Source organism: Callorhinus ursinus, unplaced genomic scaffold, assembly GCF_003265705.2.
Source record: "Callorhinus ursinus isolate GAN/ISIS: 27379988/994484 unplaced genomic scaffold, GSC_fseal_2.0 scaffold85, whole genome shotgun sequence".
Taxonomy (NCBI): Eukaryota; Metazoa; Chordata; class Mammalia; order Carnivora; family Otariidae; genus Callorhinus; species Callorhinus ursinus.
The window spans coordinates 1834764-1851108 of record NW_027397147.1 but is presented as its reverse complement, the minus strand read 5'-3'; the positions used below and the strand labels follow the sequence as shown (position 1 = coordinate 1851108).

Here is a 16345-nt window from a genome sequence, read left to right as displayed (position 1 = left end):
TGCTGGGGACTCGGCTCCCTGCCCGGCAAGCTTCCCTGTTTGTCAGTGCTGATGAAAGTCTCCCTACCCCACACCACCTGCCCTCTTTATTTACTTTTCTGTGACCATTTCAACTGGGATTTATGAAGGAGAGGAATGATAAGCATGTGTTTACATAATTACGATAAAAATGCAAATTTAAAATTTCCTTTTTAACAGGAAAAGGGGCTGAGCGGATGAATACCCAAAGGTATACCTGGCTAGTGGGGTTAGGGCGGTTTTTATCCTTTTCTTTGCAGTTCTTATCTCAGTTGGGTATCTATTGCTTTTACTTAATACTATTTTTGTCTTTTAATTTCAAAATTTCAAACATATAGGGAATAGTATAACAGACATCCAGGCACCCACCACAGATGTTTAACAAATATTAGCATTTGTCCTATTGGTTGCAGATCTTTTTTTTTTAAGAGCATCTATTCCTTTTATAATCGAGGGCTTCAATACTCAGAGAAAGTTAATTCAGGGACCCTGTAAAGTCCTTCTGGATGGAAATAACTCATTTCTTGACAGTAAAACAGGAAGCTAACACTGTCAGTGCCCCAGCAGGTAACCTGGCTGCCCAGGGACCCAAGTCAGATTTGGGGGCACTGCTCCTATTGCCACCGTCCACAGGAGGGAAGCTGTGGGGGGAGCATGGCATGCACCGGCCAGGTGCCTGGGAGCAAATTCCAGAGTCTAATGACATCCACACCCTGCCTTCCAGACCTCGGAGAGCCTTGCTACTCAAAGTGGGGTCCACAGACTAGTAGTGTCCCTTGGTAGCTTTTTAATCTGTTTTGAGAGGGGGGAGAAAATCCTTTAATACTGTCTTTTTAAAGCAGCTTTATTAAAGTATAACTGTATACAAAAAAACACAAACCCTGCGCATGTTTAATGTGTATGGTTTGATGCGTTTGGACATGTGCATACACCCATGATACCATCACCACGATCAAGATAACAGACACAGCCAACACCTCCCAAGGTTTTCTTGTGTCCCTTTGTGATTTAAAAAAAAAAAAAACTACTTAACATGAGATCTACACTCTTAACAACATTTTAAATACACGATATGATATCATTCACCATAGACACTATGTTGTACAGTGGATCTCCAGAACGTATTCATCTTGCATAACTGCAGTATTACGCTTACTGAGCAACAACTCCCCATTTCCCCATCACCACCCCCTCAGCCCCACCCCCAAGCAGCTTTTCAGAAACGCAGAGGTGCACTGTGTTTCTCACTCATTAACACATTAACATGCATATGAATCACCTGGGGATTTTGATAAAATGCACGTTGTCATCCTACAGATCTGGAGTGGGGCCTGAGAATCTGCATTTCTGACAAGCTCCTGAAAGACTGATGATGCTAGTCTGTCTGTAGGAGGCATCCTGGGTAGCAAGGTCTGAGACGTTTTTGAATTGCCCCAAGCTGAAGGAGGCCACACTAGATGTATATGGTTGGAATCTGTTCTCATTGTCCTAGCCAGTGTTGTACTGGTTTTTATTTTTATTTTATTTTATTTTTTTAAAAGATTTTATTTTATTTATTTGAGAGAGAGAGAATGAGAGAGAGAGCACACGAGAGGGGGGAGGGTCAGAGGGAGAAGCAGACTCCTGCCCAGCCAGGATCCCGATGCAGGACTCAATCCCAGGACTCCAGGATCATGACCTGAGCTGAAGGTAGTCGCTTAACCAACTGAGCCACCCAGGCGCCCTGTACTGGTTTTTAAGTCTTTTGAATATCTCCCTGCTCCCGGGTGATCTGACCACTAGAATGCTTTAGACTTTGCTCTCAGTTTTGAGTGCCCCAATTATTACAAATTATTATCATTAACTCTTTGCATAGAGTCCATTAGGGTAAACTCCCAAAGTATCATCTATTCTAGCTAGAAAATAAAAGGATAAATTTATATAGCTTCCCAAATTATTGTCCATTTTTGGTGTATACCAAAGTGGGACGAATGTCTTGTTGGTGCATGAGAGGATTTTAGGTAGTAGATTGATAATTTCTTTAAAATGTTAAATTTGTTGGGATTTGAGGGACGTAATAAGTTTTGGGGGTCCAACCCTATTCTTTCCATCTGAATTCTGAATCAACTGAGAAAAAAGACAAAAGCAGAAGGTGGATGGGAGATTACAATGGCATCCTTACTATGATGAAGGCTAGACTGAAGCCTGGTTCCTTAGCCTCACTAATACCCTCCCACATCGCCCCCTAGAGGACACCTTGGGCAGCACACCTGAGGGAAAGAGTGAGGAACAGACCCAATTGTGGCAGATTATTGCCTTATTCCAGTCCAGGTGTACAGGGGAGGAGAAGAAGACAAAAATTGTAGTTTTTCTTTATATTAGCCATACCAGTCAAGACATTTGACCAAATGAGTATGCCTGCCAACTAGGTAAATTCTTGCTGCCTTTGGTAAGAGAAGAAATGTTCTACAAGATTCTAGGAATGTTTCTTGAAAATCCCGTCTTCTTGAAACCAGACGGATGGGGGCAAAGACATCCACTCATAGTGATAGTTATGCTTTTGTATTTTGATTAATTCGGGCTAGTGGGACTGATTTTCCATGTATGATAGAAACGTAAGGCTTCCTTTTAGAATAAACATAAGCAAATGAAAAGGAGATGATTAAAAGAAAGAGATTAAGGTAATGATAGCACAGGTAGTTTGTGGGTATGACCGAAATTGTAAAGATAGTGCTCAGATGGCTGGTTGAATTCATATTCCTTGAAATCTCCATGTCACATTTCGTCTTTACAAACTGCAGATCAGGGTCACTTGTCCTAATGTTCTCCATGAGGGACAGGTGGCTTTAGTTCACTTATCTGACCATTGATCATGGTTTGATTCTGTTTCACTCAATAGAGAACGTTTAGAACGAATAAACTAAGACCCTTGATATATTATTGGCTTTGATTTCATGTATATAAATCATTTATGGTTCAAGTCATATGATCTTAATAGTATTGATCCAAGGCTTTTAATTCCCTCTGTTTCTTCCACTCATTATTTCTAAATTCAGTTTGAGAGTCAGAGTGGTGGGTAGGATAGCAAGTTCTGTTTTGTTTTGTTTTGTTTTTTTTAAATAGCATACAATGAGACTGTCCTTCAACAATTTGACACAGTTTCTATGTGAACTAGAAACATGTCCTCCTGTCCTGGCAAACAGGGAGACCAGTATCCTTTTATCCATTGGATGTCAAGGTTATATTCACAGGTGCCAGGAGACAACATGAAACAGTCAAACTGGTGGGCTAAATGGTGCCAGGTAGAATTAGCTAAATGTGAATTATTCCAAAAAGAAAACCTGTGTTTGGGAAAAAAAAAAAAAGTCTTGGCATCCAAATGGGAAATATTAAATTACCTACTCAAAAAGTTCATTCACTCAGTTACCTGGGGGCCATTTTGCTGCCGAATTTTCCAGAAAGGTTAATTGCTACACACTTGTACTCAAAATTGAAAGTAGTCTCCAAAATAGGCTTATATAAGGGATGGCAGCTCCCTCCACTAAAAAATCCCCCCAGAAAAGATAGAGTCATCTTATATTTGAGTCCTTAGAAAGTCTCCTTAGTAAAAGACTGTCTCTAAATTACTTAATTTTGAACCATGAAATATTGTTTGTACATCCTGAAGCAGAGTCAGTGCTACTTTGGGATGTTTATGTAGGTCGCTGGGTGGACTTGGTACCAGAGAAGGCAAACAAATTTAGCACAGATTTAGTCATCATTCTTTGTGATATGAACTCAAGGGCAAGTGTCGGATGGAATCAAGGCATTGGAAGGTCTCCTTACAAAGTGAGGTGTTAGGTGGTTATGTTGATGGGATCATGACACCACCCCTTCCTGACCAATGACCCGAAAAGTCAACTGTCCTAATGTCCTGGGAATGGGTGCATGAGACAGGGAGAAAATTCCTCTGGTGTCACACAGTGGGACTTGACAGACAGGTATGACAGAACTGTTGGACGAACTCAAGGCCCTGATGCCAAAGATTAATGAGGAGAATTTGAATAATATCATTTCATGAGATATGAGGATGGGGAAAGCAGTCTTATAAGTCCATATATTTTTTCCAGATGATGCCATTTTAAATACATCTGGGTAACTAAAATAAATGAGACATTACAGGTAGCTAGCTATTTCCTCTAAATTTCTAAAAAGTTTATATTAGGTTGAACTGAGTGAATCTGCCATTTTTGCAGGTCAAAACAGCAGTTTCCTATGGTTCGACTTCATAAACTCAAGTTGACAAAACACTTCACAAAAATATCATTGGGAAATGGTGGGTCACCTTATATGCAAGCACGTACACCACAGGGTCCCCTTACGTGCAAGCATGTATGCTTCAGGGTGACAGTGGGACCTTGGAACTTTCTAACCACAGAGTCTTCAAGGCAAAGGCCATGATGATATTTTGGGGATTTAATGGGGCATTTGTTGAATTTTGTAATTAACTGAGGACCATTGGGGGACACAAACTCTTGGCTCTGTCAGTTGTTACACCAGTAATCCTCCTTTTAGAATAATCAAGCTTGTAGTTGTTTTCATTATAAATTATAATTTTTGTTCATTATTTGCCCAATTTCTGTAGTAGAAGTTCTTTCACATGAAGTTGTGGAATACTCGTCTTTCATGTGCTTGCTTGTGACATCAGTGGTGAATCCTTTGCCTACAGCTAATGCCAAAATCAGATGGTTGACGTTCCATGAGGGATAAGGTAATAATTATTCCCTCAGAATTCTCCAGACTTTATCCCTATATGAATTCGAACCAGTCACTGTTTGCAAATCTGCATAATGCCATCTTGATCTCCCACAGAATCCCCTTAACAGACCCATTATTCCAAATTCTTACTATTTCTGGTTATCATTCTTTTAGGTAAGAAAGACAGGCGATTACCCCAGGAATTCCTGTAAAAGTAATTATCAAGGATACATTATGCTGACCAGCAGCTCTTAGGTAAAGGTCTCCCCCAGGAAATTGATTCTCTCTGCTTTGAGGTCACGTGAAACACACTACCCCTCGGTCTTCCCTAAGAGCCACGTTTGAACTCAACACGGAACCTTTATCATATCCTCGGATGTGATATCATATAGACAAGCACACCATGTATCACACGCATTTCTGCATGTGATGCTATCTTCCTCTTGATGGTTTATTGTTTCGTCTGGAATTTCATGTTGACTGTCGCTGCTACTTGGCTCTCCTGATGTCGGTTCAGTTTCCAAGTGTAGGCTTGCATCAAATCCACACCCCTCTCTTGCCCTTTATTGCCCCAGACAAAAACCAGGATTTATGCCCAATTTCTTCCTATTATCTCCACTTCTCAGGTATTTAATATGCTGCCCTTCGAGCCTGCTAGCGAAAAGACAACACCTAGCTGTTCCTCATTCCCAGACCTGACCACCTTTGCGGATGTCAAGTGTTTTCCAAAAGACAGCTTACATTTTAGTGCTATACTGTTAATAAAAAGCACGGAATTTGGAGCTAGACTATACAGATTTGAGCCCTGGCTGTGTGACCTTAGACAAGTCGCTTTAACAAATACTCTGAGCCTCCATCTTGTCCCTTTGCAAAATGGGGCTAAAAATCTTGGTTATTACAAAGAGAAAATGCTGTTAAGGATGTGAAGGCAGTTTACAGATCCTGTCATCATTATTCAAAGGCAGGAGAAAGATTGAAGTCCTGCTTAAATACCTTTGTTTCCCAGATACTTGGCCTCTGCCGTTTTATCTTTGTGTCTCTGTGTTACCCTGAGTCCCCTTGCTCTGTCCCTGCCCAAGGGCTCTGAACAGCTGCAGCCTCTGGAGAGATGCCTCGAAAGCCACGGTGAGGGGCCCAGCATGGAACCCCATCAGGACTGGGCTTATCTGGATCATGTGAACTGCAGAGCCCATGCTGGGCTCTGATCCAGATGACCGGTATGGGAGGAGGGGCCAGGGCAGGGGCTGAGGAGCAGCTACAGCCCAGCTATCCATGCATCCTTTGCTCCAGGCCTACAGAGGAAAGGAGTCCTTCCTAGAAGCCTGAGGGCGGGACTGAAGGCCTATCAGCATGTGGCAAGATGCCAGCCCCCCTGCAGGATTGAGCAGCCATCAGTCAGACCGGTTCCCACAGACAAGCTCCAGGCTGAGATGTGCTTGCTGGGTGGGCCATGCCCACAAAGCAGGTGTCAGTCAGCCATGATCCAATTAGTTGTGTGTCGTCAATCACGTTCCAGTCAGATGGAGATCAGCGAGACACATGTCATTCACACAGATGCCTCTCCAGTCCTTCGAGGCACACGGAAGTGAAATAAACGTCACCACACACAGGCCCATAGCATGCATTTCCCCCAAACACTCTGCTGAGCGAGGAAGGGGCACAAACCGTGTGCCCCCAGCCGCGAGCAGGAGGAAGGATGAGGTAGTAATAAAGAAGCTGCTGGAAGCCCTTCTGTCCTCCCCTGCTCTTCTCTTGCCACTTTTCATTCGTGTACTGGTCCCTTCCTCAGCAGTCTGAGTGTGTGTCTACAGGGGATGCAGATGCCAAGTGGTGGGGGCACAGGAAGGGGACTGCCTCACACTCAGAGACTGGGTTCTGGAGTCACCAGCCACGTGACAAGGCAAAATCACCGTGAGAAATCCCTTCAATCCAACACTGCCACGTTTCCCTCCCATCACTGCTGTGGATTTCTGTTTCTTTACCGAGGAGGCATCTGAGGAAGGAGTTGCCTTGCGTGTAGGGGCCATGGAGTATGAAAACAATAAATAATAGTCGACATTAGAATCACAATCATTGGAGCAGAATGCTCACACTGTGATGGGGAGGTAGGGCCGGAGGGGTTAAGAGGGTCTGTGGCACCTTCTCATGGTCACTGTTGTATATGTTCCTGGAGCAAAATGGCCGATGAAAGGGGGCTCACGCTATTTAAATCACCCCTTTCCTTCTCTTGCTGAATAATTGAATTGAATTTAGGTGAAATGAATGCTTGTATGACGTGACTCCTTTGCATCATCAGATGAAACGCAATCTGGCTCATTGTGGAGGTGTTGGAAATATGCTCGGCCCAGTGCCCAGAGCTCAGGGTCTGTCCAGGGGCTAGGGACACAAGTGCATAACAAGATTCCAGGGCCTCTGACTCATTCTCTCAGATGTTTCCTGGCTAGGAGGCAGGGAGATGAGAGATGGTCCACTCTCTCTGTCAGAGCTGGCTTTAGAACAGACTCCTGAGCTGGGATAGAGCAGCCTCTGGAGAGAGGAGACTTGACATCCATAGCTTGAAATTGCCTGGGGTGGGGGCCCTCACACCAGGGAAATTGGTAAATGATGCAAATCGGATGTCTCCTCTCCCCCCACTTCACAGAGCCAGTTTGGTGCTGAGGGAGGGGAGAAGGTGGTGCTGGGGGCATGTGTCTTGAGAAGTCAAGTGGAGGTGATGGGAAGATGAATCAGAGATCTCAGATTGGGAGATCCTAGAAGATGGTTGTGGGAGGTTTTGCAGGTGGTGGGAAAATATTGGGAAGCTAGGAGACAGCTTTTTCAAACAGTTGGGAGTTTCACTGTAACAGAGATTGTGAATTGTACCCACTCCCCTTCTTCCTTAACATCAAAATCTTGGGTTATCTGGGAGAAGATATATTCAGCTAAGAGACTACGTTTTCTGGCTTCCCTTTCAGCTAGAAGTGGTCAATGAGATAGAAGTTACTGGTAGAATTTTTCGGCAATCTCCTCAAATAGGAATGACTTGGTTAGGAGGAGTGTTTTTCTGACTTCTTTCTTTTCTTCCTCCTTCTAACTGGTACATAGATGTGGTGGCTGGTGCACCAGCATTCATCATGGGCTATGAGGACAAAACTAATGGACTAAGGATGATGTGGCAGAAAGAGAGGAGGAAACTAAGTCCTTGATAACAAAATGGAGCTGCTGTCCTAGCCCCAGTCTGACCAGCTCCAGATTTCTTTTCTTTTCTTTTTCTTTTTTAAAGATTACTTATTTGACAGAGAGAAAGAGAGAGAGCAAGCACAAGCAGGGGGAGCAGGAGAGGGAGAAGCGGGCTCCCCATTGAGGAGGGAGCCTGAAATGGGGCTCGATCCCAGGACCCTGGGATCATGACCTAAGCCGAAGGCAGATGCTTAACTGACTGAGCCACCCAGGCGCCCCTCCAGATTTCTTTAGTGACCTCTTTGAGAGATTAATTCCCTAATTTGTTGAAGCAACTGTTGCTGGTAAAAAGCAGTTAGGAATATAATTTCTAGATGACACATTTCTAGATGACACATTCATATTTCCATTTCACATTAGAAAATGAAATAAAGTTCTAAGTTTGTTTTGGGAGCTGAGGTATATAAGCTTTCTTATTATTTTTTTAAATGATATAAATGATAAAAGCTATATGTCCTCCTTATTTATCAGGAAGCCAAGTTTTTCAGGATCCAAGTTCATTGTCAAGGTGGGAAGAGCCCTGCTGGGGCACCTATTTATTCATCTGATTTGGTTCTTCAGATTCCCAGTGCTGGGCTCTGGGAGGTAGGGGGAGAGGACAAGGAGGTTACAGATGTTCCCCGTGGAAGGACTCTAAGTTGACTAGTGGCCCATCTTATCTGGGAAAAGAGTAGATCTGCATTTCTCCTCTTAGTATCTGGTAGGCAGGTATGAGGTACCCTCTGAATTGGTTAAAAAAACTGAGAGTAGCCTTGGAACTAGGGTGTGGCAGAGGTGGGTCCAATCCAGTGACCAGAATTTATTTAGCCCAGTGCTCTGGTTCCTTGGTCACAGTTGGCCCCACCTAGAAAAACCATGCTCCAGGGGCATTTCACACTGGCGTAGACCACTCTTCTCCGAAAGACGAATTCCTCCTCATCCTTCAAGGCTTGGCTCCATTGTCACTCCCTCCGGGAAAGTCCCTGCTCTTTCCCCCTTGTCATGCAGTTTCAGATTATTACATTGTAGTAATTATAGTAGTAATTGTTTATGTAACTCTCATCCTCGTTAGTCTAGGAGCTCCACGAGGGGAGCAGAGAGGAAGACTAACACAACTGTGCATCCTCAGTGCCCAGCTAGTCTGCGTAACATGTTCAGTAAATTAGGCCGAATGAATGAAATCCCACCGATGATTCATTGTTGTATACTTCATCTAGTAGGGTCTTCGCCCAGTTTGAGGAGTGGTCCACATTATGTCATTCTTGTTCCTGGGAGATGTAACATGATCATACCCATGGGATCTCGTGAAAAAGCTGAACTTTATCCAAGAGGTCATGAGATTGGTTATAAGGGGAGAAGGAGCGGGAGGAGCTCCATGCCCTTCATGGAGTCTTTGCAGATTCCACCTTCCGTTCCTGCACTGGCTTCAGGTATTGGACTTGCCTTCCTCTCTTGGGTATCTCTTGTGTGACTTGCTCCAGGGCAGCATCCAGAGAGCAGCAATCAAGGCTGCGTTACCCTCACATTCTAGGGGTGGGAAACAGAAGCATAAGGAGCATAAAGTAGCTTGCGTGAGGTCCCAGAGTAAGAGAGTAGTGAGCTACAGTTACAACTCAGACTTTTTTTTTTAAAGTTTATTATTTTTTTAATTTAATCTCTACACCCAACGTGGGGCTTGAATCTACGACCAGAGATCAAGAGCTGCATGCTCTTCTGACTGAGCCAGCCGGGTGCCCTGGGCAGCCCGTGCTCTTAACCACCATACGTGACATCTTGTGTTTACTACACTTTGAAGTAGCACTTGCTTTGAAGGGCAGAGATATGAAAAGCACAACAGCTGCCACACCCAAAGCACTCAATACATGTTGGCTGTCCCTATGCCTTACCCTCCTTTTGCAAACACTCTACTGTAAATACTTGTTGAATAGTTTTGAGTGTTAATAAGTGTGAGTGAGGATATAGAAAAGAGACAAACACACACATGAGCATGCGTCCACAGAGACACATGGGCGCACATGCCAGAGAGATCACACGTGATGGGTGGGCAATCACGAAGCACCATGACACCAGCAGGGACAGAGGAGCTCCACAAAGACAGGCCGGCAGCCAGCGGAATGCAAAGCATCTTGGACGTCTCAGTGCTAATTCCAGGAGCATTCAAGGCCCAGGAACCCCAGTGAACGGGAGGAATGGTGGTCAGGGCTGCCATCTGTACCCTATAGCTGGGGCTGGGGCTGGGGCGAGCAGGGGCTGATAGCCAATCCGCACTCCATTCACTATACATACTGTGCACCAAAGGCTGTGTGCATCCCAAAGGGGCACCCTTTTCTCATTTATCTGCCAAGGGGAGTAACTTTTTCTAAATCTCACAAAGATGCTGTATAAGCTAATAATGGCAATGAAGATCCCAAGAGACCGAAGAGATCCCAGGCAGAAGATAGTGCTTAGGGGCAGCATCTATTCTTGGGGTTAAGCAATAGTCAAAAAAGGCTGGTGTTTAGGGACAGAGCCCCAGTAGTTCATTTACTCAATTATTAAGTACTTACTGTATGCTGGGCACTCTGCTGAAGAAAATGGATATGAACTGCACTTCCCTGGAGCTTACAGACCCATGGGTGAGACAGATGTCAAACAAGGAAACTAATCTATAATGTCAGCCAGTGGTTAGGGCCATTTTGGAAGGAAAACAGAATGAAAGATTGACAGTGACAGAGGAGAGGGAGAGCAGTTCTGGGTAGGTGTTTGAGTTGAGAATGCAATGTTGGGAAGGAGCCTTGAAGATCAGCCCTGTGAGAGGAATGAATGAACGGGTGTTGGGGTTCAGGGTAATATCCAAGAAATAGCAAATGGTTGGAACCAAAGAAAGGCAACCTAGAAGGACTGAGTTCTACCCGAAGGGTTGTGAGAGAGAAAGTAGTACTATTATCCTTGCATAAGTCCAGGGGGCCCCACTCATGATACGAGGAAGCTGTGAGCAGGAAGGATGTTGCAGCCTCAAATGGAGGAGGCTTATTCTGCCCGTGCCCTTTTCCTCCCAAGAGAGTGAGTGTTCAGATGGACAACAGCCAGGCCAAATATGACAACAGAACTCTGACCCACAATCTCTGTAGCAGAATGATCAGGGCCTATTAATGACTGCCAGAACTTCTATTTTGATGTCCCTGCTTCTACCTTGGGACCAACCAGAAAAAATTACATAGCTATGCAAACCGACTACACAGGAGGCCCCACTTCTAGTTCACCTGCCTCCGGCTTCCCCTGGGCAACAGCCTCTAGTCAGGGCAGACCTGAAGCCTTCCCAATGCAAGACCCTTTCCCAATGCAAGCTCTGTGTCAGTAGGCTCTGTTCTCTTTTGGGAGGGTCTTCATGGATTTCTAGACTCCCTTTCTGCTGAGTGGGGATGCAGATATGAGGTGAATCGTGAGAGCTAGAATGGAAGGGGCAGATTGTGGAATTGCCATATACCCTGGACTGTTAGAAACACACACACACACACACACACACACACACACACACACACACACCCACCCAGAGGAGACTTTTTGGTCTCAGACTGAATGGTCAAACTTCATCTGTTTAAACTGTACTAATTTGGAACTTGTGCAAGTTTGCCTGGAGCGCCCTGGGCAAAAGGGTACATTTGCACTGGATTAAAAATCACAGTTTGCTGAGCAGATTCATGTACACCAGATTTCACTCATTTACTGGGATATTTGAGGTACTTTAGCCTCTTTCATTTGCATACAATGACTGATATGCTAATTACAATAGACTCTGACCTATTCATTAGTACTTAGAGCGCACTTAGCCTGGGTGGCCTAGGAATGCTTGGAATGGAGAGGAACAAAGCTGTTCCGGGACCTGCAAAATTTTGAATTCTTGCCAATTTTGACTGGACTCCCCCAGTCGGGATGAACAAGCAAAACTTACTCTTTCTTGGATGTTTTGTGTCCCCAGTATAAATCTGTCTTTGGATACAGCTCTGGCCACCACGTGGCCCAAGATCACAGGACACCACTCTGGATGGGTGATGTGTAAGGCCAATTCATTAAAGTCTACATACAACCGACCCACCCTTCTTCTGGTCACTCCAGTGTCTTGGTTGTGACAGCTCCCACTGGTCTCCATGTCCCTTCTCTATGCCCACAGGGGAAGCACAGAGGGGGCAAACTCCCAGACTGGCTCCTTGGTACCATGGTCTCAGTCATTTGATCTCCTCTAAGAAGCTTGGGGCAGGAAGATGGGCCAAGATACAGAACTAATGTCTTAGGCTTTTGTGTCCTCCAGTCTCCTAATTCACTCTCATTTTCAGGAACCTTGCACCACACTTGACCAAGCAAAGACCAAGTGGCCCCTGGAGGTTCAGCAATCCTTCTCGGCTTACAAGTGAGTACCTTGGAGCTACCTGGGAATCATGACCCAGAAGTGTAGTTCTTTGGAACATTCCTGTCCATGCCCCCAGGCCTCCCAACACCTCTCCACCCATTCACACATTCATCCATCAACATTTTCTGTGTGCCTCCTGTATGTTAGCATGACACAGTCTTGATTCTGGAGGAGCCATGGTCTATGGTGAGACAGACATTTATACAAATAATGCTAATCTAATGTGACAAAAGCTGTAACTGAGATGTGTGCAAACTACCAAGTGAATGCGGAAGAGTGAGCAGATAACTCAGCATGTTTGGGGAAGGCTTCACAAATATCAAGCAGGTGACACTTGAATGGAGTCTTGTGGAAGCCTCCATTAGCTGGAGACATGGGGTGGGGCTAGAGGGTAGGGAGAGGAGGCATTCTAGGCAAAGACAGGAGGACTTAAAAGAGTCAAGAAAAGGCATGTAGTTCTGTGAGGTTGGAACAGAGGATGAGGGAAGGAAGATCCCAGAAACTGGAGTTGAGGTTGTCTTGGGCATCCTGCTGGAGGATTTGGGCTTTATTCCAAGGTCACAGTATACACACCCAAAGCAGGGTTGTGAACTCACATGACAACAGGGGCCAGGCAGATGATGTCAATCAGTGACGTGGGCCAGGAAGCCCCAGGAGGCTCAGGCTTTATCCAAAGGCGGCAACTGATTGTTGCCATGCTACAATGCACTCAGTGTCACCTAGTTCCCATTAAAAAAAAAAAAAAAGGAAATCCGTATCTTTATATGAACACTCCCAAGTTTTAACTGTTGGAAATTATTTCAAAACATCATGCTGGCCAAGCAAAAACATCTGATGTCCTATCAGTCCCTGGGCTTCTAGTTTGGCACTTAAGATCTAAAGCTTAAGCAGAGAGCTGTCACAGTCAGACTTATGTTTCAGAGTGTCCTCACGGATCTCCATATGACGTTTCCGCAGCGGCCTCTGCCAGCAAGAACCTCTTTTCCCCATCTTCACCCCCTTGCTCCTTGCCCACGTGGTTTTTGCATCCCTCGCTGCCCTCCGGGACCACGCCCACCCCTCCCTGTCCTCCTGGACCACGCCCACCCCTCCCTGTCCTCCCGGACCACGCCCACCCCTCGCTGCCCTCCCGGACCAACCTCCGCACTAACCACCCCCTCCATCTTGCACAAGAGGAGCCGGATGAATGAGCCGTAATCCAGGCCTGGCTTAAAGAGAAGAGCCCAGCATTAAGGACACGAGAGAGCCATATTTATTTCACATGGACAAGCATGATTCCTTCGCATGCTGAACATGAAAGCTCGCGTGAGGAAAGTACCCGTAACAGCAGAATTAATGTGCTTTTGTCCACAGGAAGCAGGGAGGGTCACAAAGTGGTTTTCAAAGACAGTTACCCTTCAAGCAAAGTTGAGACCACAGGCTTTGAAATCTCTGGTTTATTTCATCATCGAAGGGTCTGTCTGCTAGGAGTGGCCAGGGGTGCTTCTGGCTCTGCAATGTCTCAATGAGCTAAGGTCAGGAGGAAGAGGACGGTCTGCTGTCCCACCACCCAGGGTGGCTAGGGAGAGTGAAGCTCAGAGGGGAGGTACATGCCACCAGGAATTAGCAAGTCCACACTGGGGTGGACAGTGACAGGGACAGACTGCTGTGTTCACAGCAACAGAACCATCACCACTTATAATATCTAGCATAATCAGAAGACCTGCTCTTCTTAAAGCAATTTCCCAAGGCCTCTGATGGGCTGAAGGGAAATGATTTGAAATTGACCAGACATGGCAGAAGCAGGTCAACTTTGCCTAGACAGACTGGGGAGAGGTAGTGGCAGGGACCCCCTGGTCTCATGGCCTTTCAGGACAATGGAACCCGAGATGGGAAAGGGGGCTGGAGCCTGGGTTTGGTTTGCTGGGGGAAGAGGATCACAGGCTCTAGGGCCAAACCTCATGGAAGAGACAAGCAGAAGAGTCCTTGCATCTTGGTGGCTCACTCCCACCTGAAGTCTTGTCCAACCGTTTCATAAAATTTAATATTATAAGGTCTATAAAATTCCCGGAGCTGGTCTATCACTTCCGGATCAATCTGTACATGAGTTCTGCCTTTCGATTTGCCCAGGCACCGAGGCAGGAGACTCGATTCTGTTTTTCTCAAGCAAGGGAATCCTTTGGTCTTGTTGAAGTAGAAATGCTTGTCCGTGATGAACCTCTTGATGCCCAGAAAGTCCTGGACCCGGCCCATCTCGCCCGCTGGGTCGGTGATGAGCCGCTCACCGCTGACGAAGTGGATCTGAGCCAGCGGGAAGTACTGCAGCCAGCTCTCCAGGTGCAGCGCGTACATGCCAATGCGGATGGCGTTCCATGACACGTCCACCTGGCCCAGCGTGCGGTTGCGGAAGGACAGGCCCTCAAAGGTGGGGATGTCTGGCTTCTTGGAGAGCGTCTGCGTGTAATCCGAGATGGCTCGGGTCACTGGGTTCCGCACGACCACGATCAGCTTGGTGTCCCGGGACATGTTGAAGATGCGCCGAGGGGCCTCCTGAGTGACAAAATAGCTGGGTGTCTTCTCCAGTGTGATCTGGCTCTCAAGGGTCCGGGGCATCAGGCTCCTGTGGGGCAGAAGTAGCACATCGTCAGACTGTGTCCCCCTGGGGAAGGGGAGCAGGGAGATCACGAGCGGGCCCCCCCCCCTCGGTGACATCTGAGCTCCACCTGCATTCTCTGGGGGAGAAAGCCACTTTAAGAACTAGTCTTTCAGCAAGCATGACGCTTACAATACTGTGTTGTCGACTATAATCACTACACTGCATTAGATCTCCAGTGAGGAAGCCACTTCAACTTGTGCTAGTTGTTTAAAAAAATCTTTAACAGGTCTGGTCCCAGGAATTCAGCTGGATAGTGATCAAACCATTCTGAACACCTACGAACTCAACAGGAGATTGAAGAAAAGAATAGCAACAATTCTCTGAACAGAAAAGCGACCACATTCTGGAAGATAGGACGTGTGGAGAAGTGAATCCGAGGCGATATTCAGGATAGACGGCGGGGGAGGGGGCCTCTGTCAGCTGCTTCTGGCAAGTGATAGAGCCGCGGAGCACAAAATCAGAATTTTTAGAAGTCGGCTCTGCTGAGGGACGTCGCTCCAGTGGCTAAGTGGGGGGTGGAACCCTCGCGGGACAGTGTGGTCTCAGGACCCTCGGGGTCACACAAAGACCAGAGGTGCCTGAGCGTGGCAGAACTCGCAGGTATCGGAGCAGGGAAGCTGGCTGCAGAGACGGAGCAGAGGAGTGGGCTCTCAGCTCGGGGCTGCCATAAACTGTGATCGGTGACAGTTGGGCCACTGCTCCTCCAGCAGGGATCCAACAAGCGGCAAACCCGGGGAGACTCCCCTTCCTCCCTGGGAAGGAGCAGCACGGTAGCGCACCGCAGGGAACTGCTGGGTTTGGAGACTCCACACGGGGTTGGGTGCCAGAGATAGAAACACTCGGTCACAGGCCGGGTGAGCACGGAGTGCAGCCGGAGACCGGGGAGACGAGAGTGACTGCTTTTCTCTGGAGGCACACTGAGGAGCGGGGCCCCGAGTTCTCGGCTCCTCCGGGGCGGAGATTGGGAGGCCGCCATTTTCACTGTTGTCCTCCAAAGCTGTACGAGAGCTTGCAGGGAACAAAAGCTCCTGAGAGCAAACCCGAGCAGATGACTTAGCCCGGACCTGGCAAGGGCGGGGCAATTCCGCCTCCGGCAAAGACATTTGGGAACCATGGCAACAGGCCCCTCCCCCAAAAGATCAGCAAGAACAGCCAGCCAAGACCAAGTTTACCGATCAATGAAAACGGGAGAACTCCAGCACTAGGGGAATACTGCACATAGAATTCATGGCTTTTTTACCATGATTCTTCAGTCTTTCAAAGTTAATTTTTTTTTAACTTTTTTTGTTTGGAATTTTTCTTTTTCCCTTTTTCAAACAAAATCTTATCAATCCTTTTTTAAAAAAACATTTATTTTTCAATTTTTGGGTCATATTCTATCCCTTCATAGT

The 16345-nt window shown here is 46.4% G+C and overlaps 2 protein-coding genes across 11 annotated transcripts in view; one reads left to right on the top strand and one right to left on the bottom strand.

Moving 5' to 3' along the window:
- USP31 (ubiquitin specific peptidase 31) overlaps nucleotides 1-16345 on the top strand; it is a 252683-nt gene that overhangs the window by 182591 nt on the left and 53747 nt on the right. For 9 of the 10 annotated variants that reach the window (XR_012376776.1, XR_012376773.1, XR_012376777.1 and 6 more), the window contains one exon: nucleotides 12246-12319. The exons of the other annotated variant lie outside the window; for it this stretch is intronic. The gene's annotated coding sequence lies outside the window, so the exon portion shown is untranslated. The remainder of the gene's footprint in view (nucleotides 1-12245; nucleotides 12320-16345) is intronic. 10 annotated transcript variants of the gene reach the window in all.
- The window catches only part of HS3ST2 (heparan sulfate-glucosamine 3-sulfotransferase 2), a 101991-nt gene continuing 99205 nt past the window's right edge, over nucleotides 13560-16345 (bottom strand). The window contains exon 2 of the mRNA XM_025855454.2: nucleotides 13560-14918. Within this exon, the coding sequence (XP_025711239.1) occupies nucleotides 14300-14918 (619 nt within the window). The 3' untranslated portion in view covers nucleotides 13560-14299. The remainder of the gene's footprint in view (nucleotides 14919-16345) is intronic.